This window comes from Eptatretus burgeri, chromosome 17 (genome assembly GCF_056783735.1).
Source record: "Eptatretus burgeri isolate ZD-2024b chromosome 17, Ebu_testis_v1, whole genome shotgun sequence".
In the NCBI taxonomy this organism is placed as follows: domain Eukaryota; kingdom Metazoa; phylum Chordata; class Myxini; order Myxiniformes; family Myxinidae; genus Eptatretus; species Eptatretus burgeri.
Window position 1 is genome coordinate 13,310,366 of NC_140977.1, and position 17,278 is coordinate 13,327,643.

General features: G+C 42.4%; 1 protein-coding gene across 4 annotated transcripts in view; it reads left to right on the forward strand.

Moving 5' to 3' along the window:
• LOC147009346 (uncharacterized) overlaps window positions 1-17,278 on the forward strand; it is a 100,599-nt gene that overhangs the window by 26,804 nt on the left and 56,517 nt on the right. For 3 of the 4 annotated variants that reach the window (XR_015052839.1, XM_085861958.1, XM_085861961.1), the window contains 6 exons: window positions 1,446-1,547; window positions 1,653-1,712; window positions 6,258-6,359; window positions 12,054-12,155; window positions 12,261-12,320; window positions 14,996-15,097. Coding sequence is in view for 3 of the 4 variants with exons in the window: in XM_085861958.1 (XP_085718084.1) it covers window positions 1,446-1,547; window positions 1,653-1,712; window positions 6,258-6,359; window positions 12,054-12,155; window positions 12,261-12,320; window positions 14,996-15,097 (528 nt within the window). In the remaining variant the exon portion in view is untranslated. The remainder of the gene's footprint in view (window positions 1-1,445; window positions 1,548-1,652; window positions 1,713-6,257; window positions 6,360-12,053; window positions 12,156-12,260; window positions 12,321-14,995; window positions 15,098-17,278) is intronic. The other variant, XM_085861959.1, reaches the window with a different exon arrangement.

Sequence of the window (17,278 nt, forward strand, 5' to 3'; positions counted from 1 at the left end):
ATCGGATCAGCCCTGGATGTACTTCATGCTTGCCAGACAAGGATTGCAGCATGAAACGAGTTTAAAAACTTTACAAGTCTGAAGACGACGATGGTTCACGAGCGGTATTTGACGATGTAGATTGTTTCAGAAGTCAAGGATGAGACAATGTGATAATGTTTGACCAAGTTATAAAAATGATCAACATGATGTGGTACGAGTGACAGGTTATTAGCTGCAAAATGTCGAAAACCCGGTTTCATTCACCAACTTAAAAAATTTAACCTTAGCAGAACCTTTAAAGGTCACAAAACAATGTTGTGGACATTAAAATAAGGAAACAGGATACGTGCTATAGCTTAATGGAGTTAGTTCGTCGAAGAAGGTCGAAAACCCTGTTTGATTCCCACAACTTTGAAAACTTGACCTTTGTGAACTTTCAAGGTCAAGGATTATGACCTTTGGTGCAAAACTTCCTCTGGAACATTCCAAGAACAATATAACGTCATATAGGCTATTTGGCATTTCACACTCCTCGGATGATCCATACTTTGATTAAATCAGCGTCAAAACAAACTTGAAGGGAGCGCCACGGGCATGGTGTTCGAGATAGAGCAAAATGGTTTCAAGACTTTTGGTTGGGAATGACCAAGTTTATGCATAAAAAATATTGTCATCCCAGCTCTCAAAGGTTGGGCGGTCGAATGATTTTTATATCTAAATTCGAAATTTTCAAAGTTCCTGACCTTGTGACCTTGACCTTGTGACCTTGACCTTGGGACGAAAATGAAAAATCAAGCTCCGTGGGGCTCTGCAGGTGCCACTGGGCAAACCAAATACCGAAACCCTGCCAGATTTGACAAACCCCTCGGAGAAGAAGGATTTTTATGTCAAAATTCGCAATTTTCTCAGTTCGTGACCTTGGCATGTCAAATAATCTCGTTTAACAGTACTTGGACAAAATATGACGCCATCTCGACCAATCTAATTTTCTGTTGGAAAATATCGAGATTCAGACAAAATTGCAGTTTGTAGGAAATATAGATTGTGCTTGGAAACGGAAAGCAAAGGATAAAAAGCCTTCCCATGTTTTTTTTTTCTCAAGACTGCGTGGGGTAAGGCATTCCATGTACTCCAGTTTACTTCTGATCACTTTCCAGGGGGAAGGAAGGGTTGTTGTGAGAGTGTGGAGGTAGGTGCAGGAACATCACCAGGGCTTGAGGTTTGTTCACTGAGGGAGGAACAAACATCCACAGCACATTCACTGGTCTGTCCATCGAAACCAATTTTTTTTTTAATACACCTTCACCTGATAGTGTTTTATTTTGTGCTGTTTCGTGGAGGGGGAATTCTGGAGCCAAGTTGTTCAAAGGAAAGATTTGTTGAAATGGAGAATGTGCAGAATATGACATCCAGTTGTGCACATTTGCATGAGTTGTGGATTTGAGAGGACTCTTGTTTTTCAGGGAAGGAAAGATGATTGAGTGTACCCATTCAGAAGACATCGGTGTGAATCAGTCATCCTCATCAACGAATCCAAAAAAAGCATCGCTTTGGGAACGTCTGAAGTAAATAATTTTATTTTCCTCAACTTCACTTTTTAATCTTGTTAATGGATGTGTCCACCTCAGAAAATGTATAAGAAATTTACTTTTCAATCTTTTTCAATTCAGGCATTTGTTCAGGAGACAAGAAAAGAAGGAGAAGGCTTGCAGTGACGATGAATATATCACGTAAGTAAAGAGATAACATCTCTTCAGGACGTTTTGACATGAAGCGTACAACCTATGGAAATAGTTATCCATTCAGGAAATTTAAGGTAAAGGCCCGGTCACACCTTGACGTTTTAGCCAGCGATGGCAACGTATTAAAATTTATGTAAAACGCTGGCTTACGTTGAACTTTTGATGTTTTTTTTTTAAAGATTCGGACGTATTCATAGCGACTTGGTCTTATGTATAACGCATTGGTAACGGACACAGAACGTTTCGTTGTGTTATAGATAACTTATACCAACGAATGCTGAACCTCTTGTCGGCCTATACAACCGATGCCCAACGATAGTCTAACTTAGGCATAGCGCGTTGCACGCATCGCCGACGATGTCGTGACGTAGCCTATTAAAGGCTGACGCACAACGATTCGAATCATAACTGCCGTAGAAATGGAAGTGTCAACATCGTGGTCACACCTTGGCGATCTTGCCAGCGTATGCCGACCTAAGAAAAATGTGTCTAAAACGTTGGGGCACGTCAAATACGGTATGAGTAAGTTTGGTATACGTGAGTACAACGCTAAAGTACGCTATCATACGTCGTAGTAAGTAGAGTACGTCAAGAAATTTTAAACATGTTCAAAATTTTACGACGTACTCGGCGTATGACACACGTTCCGCATGCGATGGGGATAAGTTTTACACACGATATGTGGACGCTTACACACGTCCACAAAGGCTACTTATAAGCTACTCATAAGTCGAAACACGTCGCGGTAATGTCTTTTTTACGCGAAACTTATTTCTAACTTATGTTTGACGTGCTTTGAATCAATTCTTTACGTAGTCCCAACACACATCGACGTATGTAGACGTATTCCAATGACGTCTTCCGGTCGACAAAAAAAAAAAAGTAACGTGTTCCTAGCTTACAACTGCCATATAAAGACGTGTTCCCAGCAGTTTTGGGAATTGGTATATAAAAATGGTGTTCATAAAAGGGGAACCCAACAGTGTTTTCGAGTCCTTTTTGAGTCGATGTCCATGTCAGCAGTAACAGTATCAGTACCAGTATTAGTATTAGTATTAGTAGTAGTTTGTTCATGTTAGCAGTGTGAGGGGGAGGGTGTGGGTTATGATGGATCGTCCTTGCGTTTAACGATTTAACGATTTAAATGATAAACTCAACGATTTAAATAGCTACATCTCCACTATTGAAAGTAGACACTTGCGCTCAACAATTGGATTTTTTTTTACACTCAACGACTTTTAAACGGTACCACTCAACTATTTTCATTGTTTACAATGAACGATTTAAATTGCTGTCACTCGCCTTTGTTTTTTGACGCTGGGGTTTGGAAATTTGAAGCATTTCTTCTGAACGTGTTAAAATGCTCAAACTCGACTATTTTAAATAGACGCTGCCGATGGACAATTGGAATCATAGCCAAGCTAGACATCGAAGTGTGAACATCCTCGTCATGCCGAAGAAAAGTTTGAAGAATGCTGCAAATAAGTGTCCTGGCCGTCGCCGTGGACGCTGACGCAAGGAGGATCCATTATACCGATGTCTTTCAGCCTATGAGTAACTTAAAAGTAACGTCTGTCGACGTGTGGCAACGATCGCGTAACGTGCCAACAACACGTTAATCATAGGTTAGAAATAAGTTTCGGGTACGCTAAACATTACCTCGGCATGTCTCAACTTATGATTAACTTACAAGTAGCATGTGTTGACGTCTGTCAACGATCGCAGACCGTGCATACAACCTGTGGCCAGCGTAGCGGAACGTGTGAGTCATACGCCGGCATACGTCGTGAAATTTCAAGCATGAAAAAATTTGAGGACAACCAAAAAGTACAACGTTTAAAGCCAGCGTACAACGACGTATGGCAGTGTTTTTCAGCGTGCTCTCAATGTTATCAAAACTTACCCATAACGTATTCAACGTGTGCCAGCGTTTTAGAAAAAAAATTCAAAAATCGGCATACGTTGGCTGAAACGTCAAGGTGTGACCGGGCCTTAACCTTGTTCTCGATCACATTTTGCTCTTTATTTATGTTTTGTACCATAGATTAGAGGTTTCAGGGCTGGGGGGTTGAAGGTCACGTCTGATGTTTGTCAATGCACAGGGGAAATTAAAATGATATTTCCTTTTTGCCATGTTTGGGAGGAGTGGGAGTTTTGTGGGCTAAGTGCAGTTATAAATATATATTATATTATATACAAGAGAAATGTCACCGGGCCACCAGAAAAGTTGAACTCTATTCTCGCAGCAACACGATTGATGAAAGGAGAAGTATCTCCTCCTCCTCCTCCTCCTACTCCTCCTTCGTATGCAGCACAACGCTGCAGGTTGCATCAGTGGCCGAGGGCATGGCTGTGCCGCTGGGAGAAGCGTCTGTTCCGCTGGGTGAAGCATCTGTTCAGGTGTTATCACCATGACCACCACCAGCTAATTTTATGAACAGGAAACTCTCCAGTTTACTTCTGATCAGTTGTCAGGGGAAGAGAAAGGTTGGTGTGATTGAGTGGAGGAAGGTACAGGAACATCACCAGGGGTTGAGTTTGTTCTCTAAGGGATGAACAAACATCCACAGCACATTCACTCGTCTGTCTTTCCAAACCAAACTTTTTTATTTTATTTTTTTAATTCACCTTAGCCTGATATTGTTACCTCCGCCACCAAAGGTGAAGGAGGTTATGTTTTAACCCCTTTCTGGATGTTTGTTTGTGTGTTTGTCTGTTTATATGTGTGCAGGATATCTAAAGTTGTGGACGGATCTGAAAGAAATTTAGTGGACAGGTTGAGTGTGTGATGATGAAAAAGTGATTCAATTTTTATGAAGATCCGAATCCGGATCCATATCTGATCATTTTTAAAGTCATTCTTCATTATTGAGAGATCGGGCCAAAAACGATATAGTGTTGTGGGCCTGGGGTCGGTGGTGAAGAACGGCCGCCGGGTGGAGCAGTCGAGCCACCTCCCAACGAACATCCGGAATTTAGGTCGTGACTCTCGGCCAACTCCGAAGGTCATGGGTCACTTCAAGGACCGTGGTCGCCAATATTTTGACGGTGTGAGGTTGGGTCCACTTGTCCAATTCCAATTTACCTAAGTACCCACGTCGTCTAACTACCGGGGAAGCCACACCCTCGGCCGATTTTGTCCGAACTGAGTCGCTATCACAGACTCGGATCCGGCGTAACAGAGCGAAAGTTACCAAAGCGGCGCCGGACCAGATGACAACTTACCAGCCCAAACGGCCTTACTATTTCTCATGCCCGCACTGTGCTGGGTCAATGGAAGAAACGACAGGCTACGAACTGGAACATTTAACAGGGGATTTATTTTACAATAATCGGGAAGGGAGATACAGAGCAGAGTTATCACGAATAAGAAAGGTAATTCACAATGTACAAGGCACTTAACAATTCTACTTACAGACGGAGCCCACAGATACACACACACACACACACACACACACACACACACACACACACACACACACACACACACACACACACACACACACACACACACACACACAATGGACCCCGTGGGTCTTTATTCGGTAGAGCCTGGCCGTAGTACCTTCCCGCCTTGTGCGGTCACACCGACTCCAAACCACCACGGTGGGACTCAAACTCACAACCCGAAGTACACGACCCTGGCTGCTCGGTCATCAGACTTGCCCTCCAATGGACCGCAGACTGCTTGAACCATGACCACCACTGTCTGCAGTCCTCTCGTATTTTTTCACCAACAACGCCTCAGAGCGTCTCTTGAGGTCGGAGCGATTTCCTTCTTTTTGCCACTCGCCTCCTGGTTGGAGGCGTCCCGGGGGTGTGTCGACCCGTCTCGGAGGCCCGCCCCCCGAAGAGGCTCCGTAGTAGCTTTCGGCACGCTGACCTCGAAAAGGCTCCGTAGTAGCTTTCGGCACGCTGACCTCCCATTGGCTGGGACGGGCGTGCGATGCTCGCCCATCTCTCATTTGCTGGAGGAAACGTCCCATGCCCGTCCTCGGAGCGGAGCCTCGATCTGAGGCGATGGAGGCTCCACCCACACCTTCAGCCAAAAACACGTGGGCAATGGCGACCGAGTTGAGTGAGGGACGGTGCCGTTGTCATTGTTGTTGTAGATGTATAAAACCTGACTATAAAACCTGACTATAAAATAACTCACAGCGCACACAAAATTCCCATTAGACATAGGGGATGGATTCTAACCAGATACACATACTTATTGAAATAACTAAGCTGATGGACTGCTATCTGTTTGTGTGCAAATGGCGTCCAGATTCGTAACAATAGTACTGCATTGCATGATATTTGAAAAACGTATTGGGCCCGATATGTTCTCCTGGATCAGGCATTACGTGGCTGAGGTATGCGCTCCACCGAGTGGCCTTCTAGTTTTATTTTGTGCTGTTAAGTGGAGGGGGAATTCTAGTGCCAGTTGTTCAAAGGAAAGATTTGTTGACATGGAGAATGTACAATATATGACATCCTGTTGTGCACATTTGTATAAGTTGTGGGTTTGAGAGGACTGCTGTTTTTCAGGGAAGGAAATATGAACGAGTCTTCCCATTCAGAAGACATCATTGTGGATCAGTTATCCCCATCAATGAATCCAAACAGAGCATCACTTTGGAAACATCGAGAGTAAATAATTTTATTTTCCTCCACTTCACTTTTTAATCTTGTTAATGGATGTATTTACCTCGGAAAATGCACAATAAATTTACTTTTCAATCTTTTTCAACTTAGGCTTTTGTTCATGAGACACGAAAAGTAGAAGGCTTGCAGTGACGATGAACATATCACGTAAATAAAGAGATAATATCCCTTCAGGACGTTTTGACATGAAGCGTACAAGCAATAGAACTGGTTATCCATTCAGGAAATTTAAGCTAACCTTGTTCTCGATCAAATCTTGCTCCTTATTTATTTTGTATACCACAGATTGGAGGTTTCAGGGTTGGGGGATTGCATCAAGTAGTTTAGGCTGGGGTGGAATCTTGACCCAGATATTAACGGTCAACCTGTTGTTTTGCAAGAAGAGCGAGCCATCAAATTGCACGCCATCCCACATAAAGATGTGAAGCTGGAGAATCATCTGCCAACACTGTAGGTTTTGGTGTGCTTTAACAATCCCATCATGTCTCTTGTAAAAAGGTGGCGAGTGTTTGCCGGGACCCTGAAAAATCAAAAAAATTCCTGCCACTCAACAAAATGATTGGCCAACCAATTCTTGAAAGGCTTCGGCTGCAACCGTTCCCACTGGCCAACTTTATGCGAAGGGAGGAGTTGTTGGGGTAGTTTCAAGGCCATAAGCCGACCTCTCGAAAAGAAGTGCAAACTTGACCACAGTTTGATATCGTGACGTTGACCGATTATGCCTCCACCCACATTATCACATCATGATAATACTTGGACCAAGTATGATTTAAATCCCTTCAGATGTTTTGAAGTATCACATTCATACTTGGCATTACCTCTGATCTTTGACCTTGAATGCCAAAACATAATCAGTTCATCTCGGCATCATAATGTATACTTATACCAGATTTGGTCAAGATTCCATCACTGCTTCACAAGGTAGCACTGTCACATAATTTTTACCTCATGAGACCTCTGACATCTGACCTTTGACCTCGATGCCAAAATCTAATCGGTTTATCTTTGCGTCATAATATATAGTTATACCAATTTCAGTTAAAATCCCATTACTGGTTCACACGTTAGTGCAGTGACATAATTTTTACCGAACTGGACTTTTGACCTTTTGTCGTATTGACTCTATAATCAATTCAGTTTATCTTTACATCATTACATATACTTGTACAAAGTTTTACTTGATGGTAACGAAAACTTAACGCGGACGGACGGACAACCCGAAAACATAATGCCTCCAGCAGCTTCGTCAGCGGAGCCAAAATGACAAGCGTCAGGAGTGAAGCGATACACCAAGTACCACTTCAAGCAGACTTGTCGAAATGTGAGTTCATTTATAAAGATTTGATTGATAATAAAGCACGGAAACAACTGCTTTGTCCAGTGCTATGTAGCAGAATAATGCTGTAAACGGATACGAGCAATTTTGAGGCCTTTTATCCCATCAGGCCTGCGCTTGATGAACATCACATTAATTAAATTAATCAGTTTATTATCCTGCGAGCACAAACAATGGTGTAATCTGCCCCATAATTATTGCTCGGTGTGAAGGAATACCTCGTAACGAAGTAAATCGGATCAGCCCTGGACGTGCTTCATGCTTGCCAGACAAGGATTGCAGCATGAAACGAGTTTAAAAACTTTATAAGTCTGAAGACGACGATGGTTCACGAGCGGTGTTTGACGATGTTGATTGTTTCAGAAGTCAAGGATGAGACAATGTGATAATGTTTGACCAAGTTATAAAAATGATCAACATGATGTGGTACGAGTGACAGGTTATTAGCTGTAAAATGTCGAAAACCCAGTTTCATTCAACAACTTAAAAAATTTGACCTTTCCATAACGTTTAAAGGTCACAAAACAATGTTATGGACATTAAAATAAGGAAACAGGATACGTGCTATAGCTTAATGGAGTTAGTTCGTCGAAGAAGGTCGAAAACCCGGTTTGATTCCCACAACTTTGAAAACTTGACCTTTGTGAACTTTCAAGGTCAAGGATTATGACCTTTGGTGCAAAACTTCCTCTGGAACATTCCAAGAACAATATAACGTCATATAGGCTATTTGGCATTTCACACTCCTTGGATGATCCATACTTTGATTAAATCATTGTAAAAACAAACTTGAAGGGAGCGCCATGGGCAAGGTGTTCGAGATAGAGCAAAATGGTTTCAAGACTTTAGGTGGGGAATGACCTCAAGATTATGCATAAAAATATTGTCATCCTAGCTCTCAAAGGTTGGGCGGTTGTATGATTTTTATGTCAAAATTCGAAATTTTCTAAGTTCGTGACCTTGACCTTGTGACCTTGACCTTGGGACGAAAATGAAAAATCAAGCTCCGTGGGGCTATGCGGATGCCACTGGGCTAACCAAACACCGAAACCCTGCCAGATTTGACAAACTCCTCGGAGGAGATGGATTTTTATGTCAAAATTTGCAATTTTCTAAGTTTGTGACCTTGTGACCTTGACCTTGGGACGAAAATAAAAAATCGAGCTCCTTGGGGCTATGCAGGTGCCATTGGGCTAACAAAATACCAAAACCCCTGCCAGATTCGACAAACCCCCTCGGAGAAGATGCAAATTGAAATTGGCTACCCCCTAAAAACACAATTCGCAATTTTCTAAGTTTGTGACCTTGTGACCTTGACCTTGGGACGGAAATGAAAAATTGAGCTCCGTGGGGCTATGCAGGTGCCATTGGGCTAACCAATTACTGAAACCACTGTCAGATTCGACAAACCCCCTAGGATAAGATGCAAATTGAAATCGTTTACCCCCTAAAACATGTTTTTTGGGCGTGGCTCCGCCCATAATGGGCGCACCACGCCCATTTTCAGGAAAACACAACTAGATCATGATATAAACCTCCCACCAAATTCTTATCAGGATCAGATCAAAACCCATGGAGCTATGCTTGGGACAGACAGACAGACATACAGACAAGCCGGTAGGTGGACATGGATAGTCGCCTCCCCAATAGAACCTGACGCGATGGGTCCGTTCGATGGGGAATGACCTGGGGATTAAGCACAAGAAAATTCATGATTCAAGCTTCAAGGGTTAATGCTGCAGATTGTTTTATCGTTAAAATACCCCCACATGTAGAGGTTTTTCGGCCGTAGTTAGGCAACAGAGGGGTCCATAGCAACGGTTCTTTCTCACACATAACTAGGACATACGATGAACCTACCATACCAGGTTCATGTATATCTGAATCATCGTCTCTGAGATATAACAAACTTCCTTTTTTTATTGTTTTCGACCAGGGTTCATTCAAAGTCTATCTTCTCCGACAGTTTTCATAGGATTCGGCTTTAAATTTTTTGACAATATGGCTGAATGTACTGCCCACAGTTGCTCGTGGCCCGATTTTTGATTTTCGAAAAAATAATTTTTTTTATGATTTTTCAAAAATTTAAAAGGCCCGTTGCTCGGCAACAGTGGGGTCCGAAAAACGGTTCTCATTTGCACACAACTCGGTCATGGTATGAACCTACCCACCAAGTTTCATCAAAATCGCCATTGTATTAACGGAGCACTGGACCGAATCGACAGACAGACAGACAGACAGACAGACAAACATATCGACGGAAAAACTGATAATAAGGTTAGAACAAATTTCAAAATTAAAAAAAACATTTTTTTTTTCGACTGGATCGACTACCCAACAGACAGACAGACATACAGACACAGACAGACAAACACACAACAATAACAAATATAGTGGTCACTTCTTTTTTTCGTGAAAATATTTTTTCGTGAACCAATAAAAAGCCAAACATACTTGCAAACGTACTTGCGACAAAGGGACACATTGCATTGCACAGCAAAACAGTTGGAGAACTTCCTGATCATCCTGTCCAAAAGGTTGATATCTTGCTGTCCATGTTGCAGAAACACCCGATGATGTGAGTCCGTGAAAGGCCGAAGGTTCGTACTTGGTGCGTCCTATCCAAATCTTCATGCATGGGAAATCTTAAACCCGATGGGAAGGTCATATTTGATGCTTGTCAACGGACAGGGAAAATTAAAATGATATTTGCTTTTTTATCATGTTTGGGAGGACTGGGAGTTTTGTGGGCTGTGAGTGCAGTTATAAGTATATATATATATATATATATATATATATATATATATATATATATATATATATATATATATATATATATATATATATATATATATATATTATATACAAGAGAAGTGTCACCGGCCACCAGAGAAATAGTACTCAATTCTCGCATCTACACTATTGATGAAAGGAGAAGTATCTCGTCCTCCTCTCCTCCTTCTCCTCCTCCTTCGTATGCAGCAAAATGCTGTGTGTTGCATCACTGGCCGAGGGCACGGCTGTTCCGCTGGGAGAAGCGTCTGTTCATGTGTTATCACCTCGGCCACCACCAGCTAATTGTATGACCAGGAAATGGTACAAACCAAACTCCTATCATCCACGGATATTTGTCGTGTTCCTATATTTCCGTGAGACCAATTTGCATTTCGGAATGGAACAGAACAATTGTGGTGAACCTTTCTGAAATTGCCACTCCATCAATTCTGAAAATTATGTTTAAGAGACCATTTGAATTGTTCCTTTTGCACGAGCAAGGGCAGGTTAAAAGTGCCTCACGAGCCAAACTAAATCAGTGTAAACACACAGAGCGTGCGCAAAAGGCTTTCTTTCGCATTCATATGGAATTTTTCAAGTACCTTTGTTGGTTCACTCTGTCGCTCTACGTCACGTAACTACTTTATTTGAATTTCATTTTATATTTTGAACATTGTAGAGCATGGATCGGAACACTATCCTGCAGTTCATCAGTATTTTCCTCAATTGTATGGAATCTCACCCCAAGCACGCATCTGCACACGGAAGATTGTTGACGTAGACTGTCCGTTAGTCGAACAAAATTAAAAATCATTCCAAACAGGAAACTTACTGTTTTTAGTGACATCATAAAAGACAAACATCAAGCACAAATAACTCCATGAACATGTCAAATTTGGAGGTGTCAAAGATGCTGCATCAGCGGCGGTAAACTTCAGCAAAAAAATTTTTTCTACATCTTTTAAAAACGTGTTTCATTTCAATGAAATTATCTCCTTGAACACTGCAGAATACAAATCGCCCTGTTGGCACGTCCAACAATCTCCAGTTTAACAGTACTTGGACAAAATATGACGCCATCTCGACCAATCTAATTTTCTCTTGGAAAATATCGAGATTCAGACAAATTGCAGTTAGTAGGAAATATAGATTGTGCTTGGAAACGGAAAGCAAAAGATAAAAGCCTTCCCATGTTGTTTTCCTCAAGACTGCATGGGGTTAGGTGTTCCATGTACTCTAGTTTACTTCTGATCACTTGCCAGGGAGAGGGAAGGGTTGTTGTGAGAGTGTGGAGGTAGGTACAGGAACATCACCAGGGCTTGAGGTTTGTTCACTGATGGAGAAACAAACATCCACAGCACATTCACTCGTGTGTCCATCGAAACCAATTTTTTTTTTAATACACCTTCACCTGATAGTGTTTTATTTTGTGCTGTTTCGTGGAGGGGGAATTCTGGAGCCAAGTTGTTCAAAGGAAAGATTTGTTGAAATGGAGAATGTGCAGAATATGACATCCAGTTGTGTACATTTGTATGAGTTGTGGGTTTGAGAGGACTTTTGTTTTTCAGGGAAGGAAAGATGATTGAGTCTTCCCATTCAGAAGACATCGGTGTGAATCAGTCATCCACATCAACGAATCCAAAAAAAGCATCGCTTTGGGAACGTCTGAAGTAATTAATTTTATTTTCCTCAACTTCACTTTTTAATCTTGTTAATGGATGTGTCCACCTCAGAAAATGTATAAGAAATTTACTTTTCAATCTTTTTCAATTCAGGCATTTGTTCAGGAGACAAGAAAAGAAGGAGAAGGCTTGCAGTGACGATGAATATATCACGTAAGTAAAGAGATAACATCTCTTCAGGACGTTTTGACATGAAGCGTACAACCTATGGAAATAGTTATCCATTCAGGAAATTTAAGCTAACCTTGTTCTCGATCACATTTTGCTCTTTATTTATTTTTTGTACCATAGATTAGAGGTTTCAGGGCTGAGCGGTTGAAGGTCATGTCTGATGTTTGTCAACGCACAGGGAAAATTAAAATGATATTTCCTTTTTGTCATGTTTGGGAGGAGTGGGAGTTTTGTGGGCTGAGTGCAGTGAAAAATATATATTATATTATTTACAAGAGAAATGTCACCGGGCCACCAGAAAAGTTGTACTCTATTCTCGCATCAACACTATTGATGAAAGGAGAAGTATCTCCTCCTCCTCCTCCTTCGTATGCAGCACAATGCTGCAGGTTGCATCAGTGGCCGAGGGCACGGCTGTGCCACTGGGAGAAGCGTCTGTTCCGCTGGGTGAAGCATCTGTTCAGGTGTTAACACCTTGACCACCACCAGCTAATTTTATGAACAGGAAACTCTCCAGTTTACTTCTGATCAGTTGTCAGGGGGAGAGAAAGGTTGGTGTGATTGAGTGGGGGAAGGTACAGGAACATCACCAGGGGTTGAGGTTTGTTCTCTGAGGGATGAACAAACATCCACAGCACATTCACTCGTCTGTCCATCCAAACCAAACTGTTTTTTTTTAATTCACCTTAGCCTGATATTGTTACCTCCGCCACCAAAGGTGAAGGAGGTTATGTTTTAATCCCTTTCTGGATGTTTGGTTGCGTGTTTTTCTGTTTATATGTGTGCAGGATATCTCAATAAGTTGTGGACGGATTGAAAGAAATTTAGTGGACAGGTTCAGTGTGTGATGATGAAAAAGTGATTCAATTTTTATGAAGATCTGAATCCGGATCCATATCTGATAATTTTTAGTCATTCTTCATTATTGAGAGTTCGGGTCAAAAACGATATAGTGTTGTGGGCCTGGGGTCGGTAGTGAAGAACGGCCGCGAGGTGGAGCAGTCGAGCCGCCTCCCACCGAACATCCGGAATTTAGGTCGTGACTCTCGGCCAACTCCGAAGGTCACGGGTCACTTAAAGGACCGTGGTCGCCTATATTTTGACGGCGTGAGGTAGGGTCCACTTGTCCAATTCACCTAAGTACCCACGTCGTCTAACTACCGGGGAAGCCACACCCTCGGCCGACTTTGTCCGAACCGAGTCGCTATCACAGACTCGGATCCGGCGTAACAGAGCGAAAGTTACCAAAGTGGCGCCGGACCAGATGACAACTTACCAGCCCAAGCGGCCTTACTATTTCTCAAGCCCACACCGTGCTAGGTCAATGGAAGAAATGACAGGCTTTGAACTGGAACATTTAACGGGATTTATTTTACAATAATCGGGAAGGGAGATACAGAGCAGAGTTATCACGAATAAGAAATGTAATTCACAATGTACAAGGCACTTTACAATTCTACTTACAGACGGAGCGCGCGCGCGTGCGCGCGCGCACACACACACACACACACACACACACACACACACACACACACACACACACACACACACACACACACACACACACACACACACACACACACGAAAATGGACCCCGTGGGTCTTTATTCGGTAGAGCCTGGCCGGGGTACCTTCCCGCCTCGTGCGGTCACACCGACTCCAAACCACCACGGTGGGACTCGAACCCACAACCCGAAGTACACGGCCCACGACCCTGGCTGCTCGGTCATCAGACTTGCCCTCCAATGGACCGCAGACCGCTCGAACCACGACCACCACTGTCGCAGACCGCTCGAACCACGACCACCACTGTCGCAGACCGCTCGAACCACGACCACCACTGTCTGCAGTCCTCTCGTATTTTTCACCAACAACACCTCAGAGCGTCTCTTGAGGTCGGAGCGATTTCCTTCTTTTTGCCACTCGCCTCCTGGTTGGAGGCATCTCGGGGGAGTGTCGACCCGTCTCGGAGGCCCGCCCCCCGAAGAGGCTCCGTAGTAGCTTTCGGCACGCTGACCCCGAAGAGGCTCCTTCGTAGCTTTCGGCACGCTGACCTCCCATTGGCTGGGACGGGTGTGCGATGCTCGCCTATCTCTCATTGGCTGGAGGAAACGTCCCATGCCCTTCATCGGAGCGGAGCCTCGATCTGAGGCAATGGAGGCTCCACCCACACCTTCAGCCAAAAACACGTGGGCAATGGCGACCGGGTTGAGTGAGGGACGGTGCCGTTGTCGTCGTTGTTGTTGTAGATGTATAAAACCTGACTATAAAATAACTCACAGCGCACACGAAATTCCCATTCGACATAGGGGATGGATTCTAACCAGATACACATACTTATCGAAATAACTAAGCTGAGGGACTGCTGTCTGTTTGTGTGCAAATGGCTTCCAGATTCGTAACAATAGTATTGCATTGCATGATATTTTAAAAACGTATTGGGCCCAATATGTTCTCATGGATCAGGCATTACGTGGCGGAGGTATGCGCTCCACCGAGTGGCCTTCTAGTTTTATTTTGTGCTGTTTTGTGGAGGGGGAATTCTAGTGCCAGTTGTTCAAAGGAAAGATTTGTTGAGATGGAGAATGTACAATATATGACATCCTGTTGTGCACATTTGTATGAGTTGTGGGTTTAAGAGGACTGTTGTTTTTCAGGGAAGGAAAGATGAATGAGTCTTCCCATTCAAAAGACATTGTTGTGGATCAGTCATCCACATCAATGAATCCAAACAGAGCATCGCTTTGGAAACATCAAGAGTAAATAATTTTATTTTCCTCCACTTCACTTTTTAATGTTGTTAATGGATGTATTTACCTCGGAAAATGCACAATAAATTTACTTTTCAATCTTTTTCAACTTAGGCTTTTGTTCATGAGACATGAAAAGAAAGAGAAGGCTTGCAGTGACGATGAACATATCACGTAAATAAAGAGATAATATCCCTTCAGGACGTTTTGACATGAAGCGTACAAGCAATAGAACTGGTAATCCATTCAGGAAATTTATGCTAACCTTGTCCTCGATCAAATCTTGCTTCTTATTACAGCGCGTGCACTGGTATACAATTGCACCGAGTTTGAAATGTCCCCAGTGTCCACCATGTCTCCGGTGTCCCCCTCCACACGCCTCAAGTGATAGCCAATGACGGCCGTCGGTAGATGGCAGTGCGTAACCTTGACGGAAATGGTGACAATTGACCGAAATACCCGCGTATTTCAATGGAGATTTGTGAAACTAATGTGTTATATATGTGAAAACCATTGAATTTATTGCTTAACGGAAAAAACCAAGAAACGCTCCCCTCTCATGTACGAACGAACGAAAGACATCATTTCCGCCCACCATGGCATTTCGTGCCGAACGCTGAAAGCTAAGTTCTTTTTATGCCATCATTCTCTTTAATATTAGCCATAAACAAGTGTTTCGTCATGCATTCATAGTTGAAATTTAGTTACAATTATGGCAGATATTGGTGGCAAAGTGATAAGTGGTTCTTTCAACCAGGGACATCTTGAATTATTTTCATAACTCTGTGCTGTACATTCAATATATGCAAAAATTAAATATGCTTAAATTCAAAATGTGTTCGTCTATATTTTATAGAATAACAATATAACTTATATTATGTAGTTGGTGTAACCACTATGTTTCAATGTTTTGCTCAACATATATTTTAGCTTTGCTTTCATCTTTTCATCAGCAAAGCTTACATTTTACTCATCATTTGTTTGGCTGTACATTAACTTTATGATTATTATTTTTTTTACATCATTCTTTTGCGGCCCCCTGCCACGCTGTATCGAACGATTTCATTCCTTCTGTTATATATAAAGGTGCTTATCACAATAATAACAACATTTTTACATTACAAATATTATTTAAGTATGCTTTTTAATTGTTTTTCAAATGGAAAAGCATAAATTGCATATTTTAACATGAGTGTACTCATTTGCTTCACCATACGTGCTGTATTGAAGGATTTCACTTGTTTATTTTCTGTACCACAGATTGGAGGTTTCAGGGCTGGGGGATTGCATTGAGTAGTTTAGGCTGGGTTGGAATCTTGACCCAGATATTAACGGTCAACCTGCTGTTTTGTAAGAAGGGCGAGCCGTCAAATTGCACGCCATCCCACCAAAAGATGTGAAGCTGGAGGATTATCTGCCAACACTGTAGGTTTTGGTGTGCTTTAACAATCCCATCATGTCTCTTGTAGAAAGGTGGAGAGTTATCGCCGGGACCCTGAAAAATCTCCAAATTCCTGCCACTCAACAAAATTATTGGCCAGCCAATTCTTGAAAGGCTTCGGCTGCAACCGTTCCCACTGGCCAACGTTATACGAAGGGAGGGGTTGTTGGGGTAGTTTCAAGGCGATAAGCCGACCTCTCGAAAATAATTGCAAACTTGACCACAGTTTGATATCGCGACATTGACCAATTATGCCTCCACCCACATTATCACATCATGATAATACTTGGACCAAGTATGATTTAAATCCCTTCAGATGTTTTGACGTATCACATTCTTACTTGGCATTACCTCTGACCTTTGACCTCTGAATGCCAAAATATAATCGGTTCATCTCGGCATCATAATGTGTACTTATACCAGATTTGGTCAAGATTCCATCATGCTTCACAAGGTAGCACGGTCACATAATTTTTACCTCATGAGACCTCTGACCTCTGACCTTTGGCCTCTTGATGCCAAAACCGAATTGGTTCATCTTTGCATCATAATATATAGTTATACCAAGTTCGGTCAAAATCCCATCACTGGTTCACACGTTAGTGCAGTGACATAATTTTTACCGAACTGGACTTTTGACCTTTTGTCGTCTTGACTCTATAATCGATTCAGTTTATCTTTACATCATTACATATACTTGTATAAAGTTTGACTTGGTGGTAACGAAAACCTAACGCGGACGGACGGAC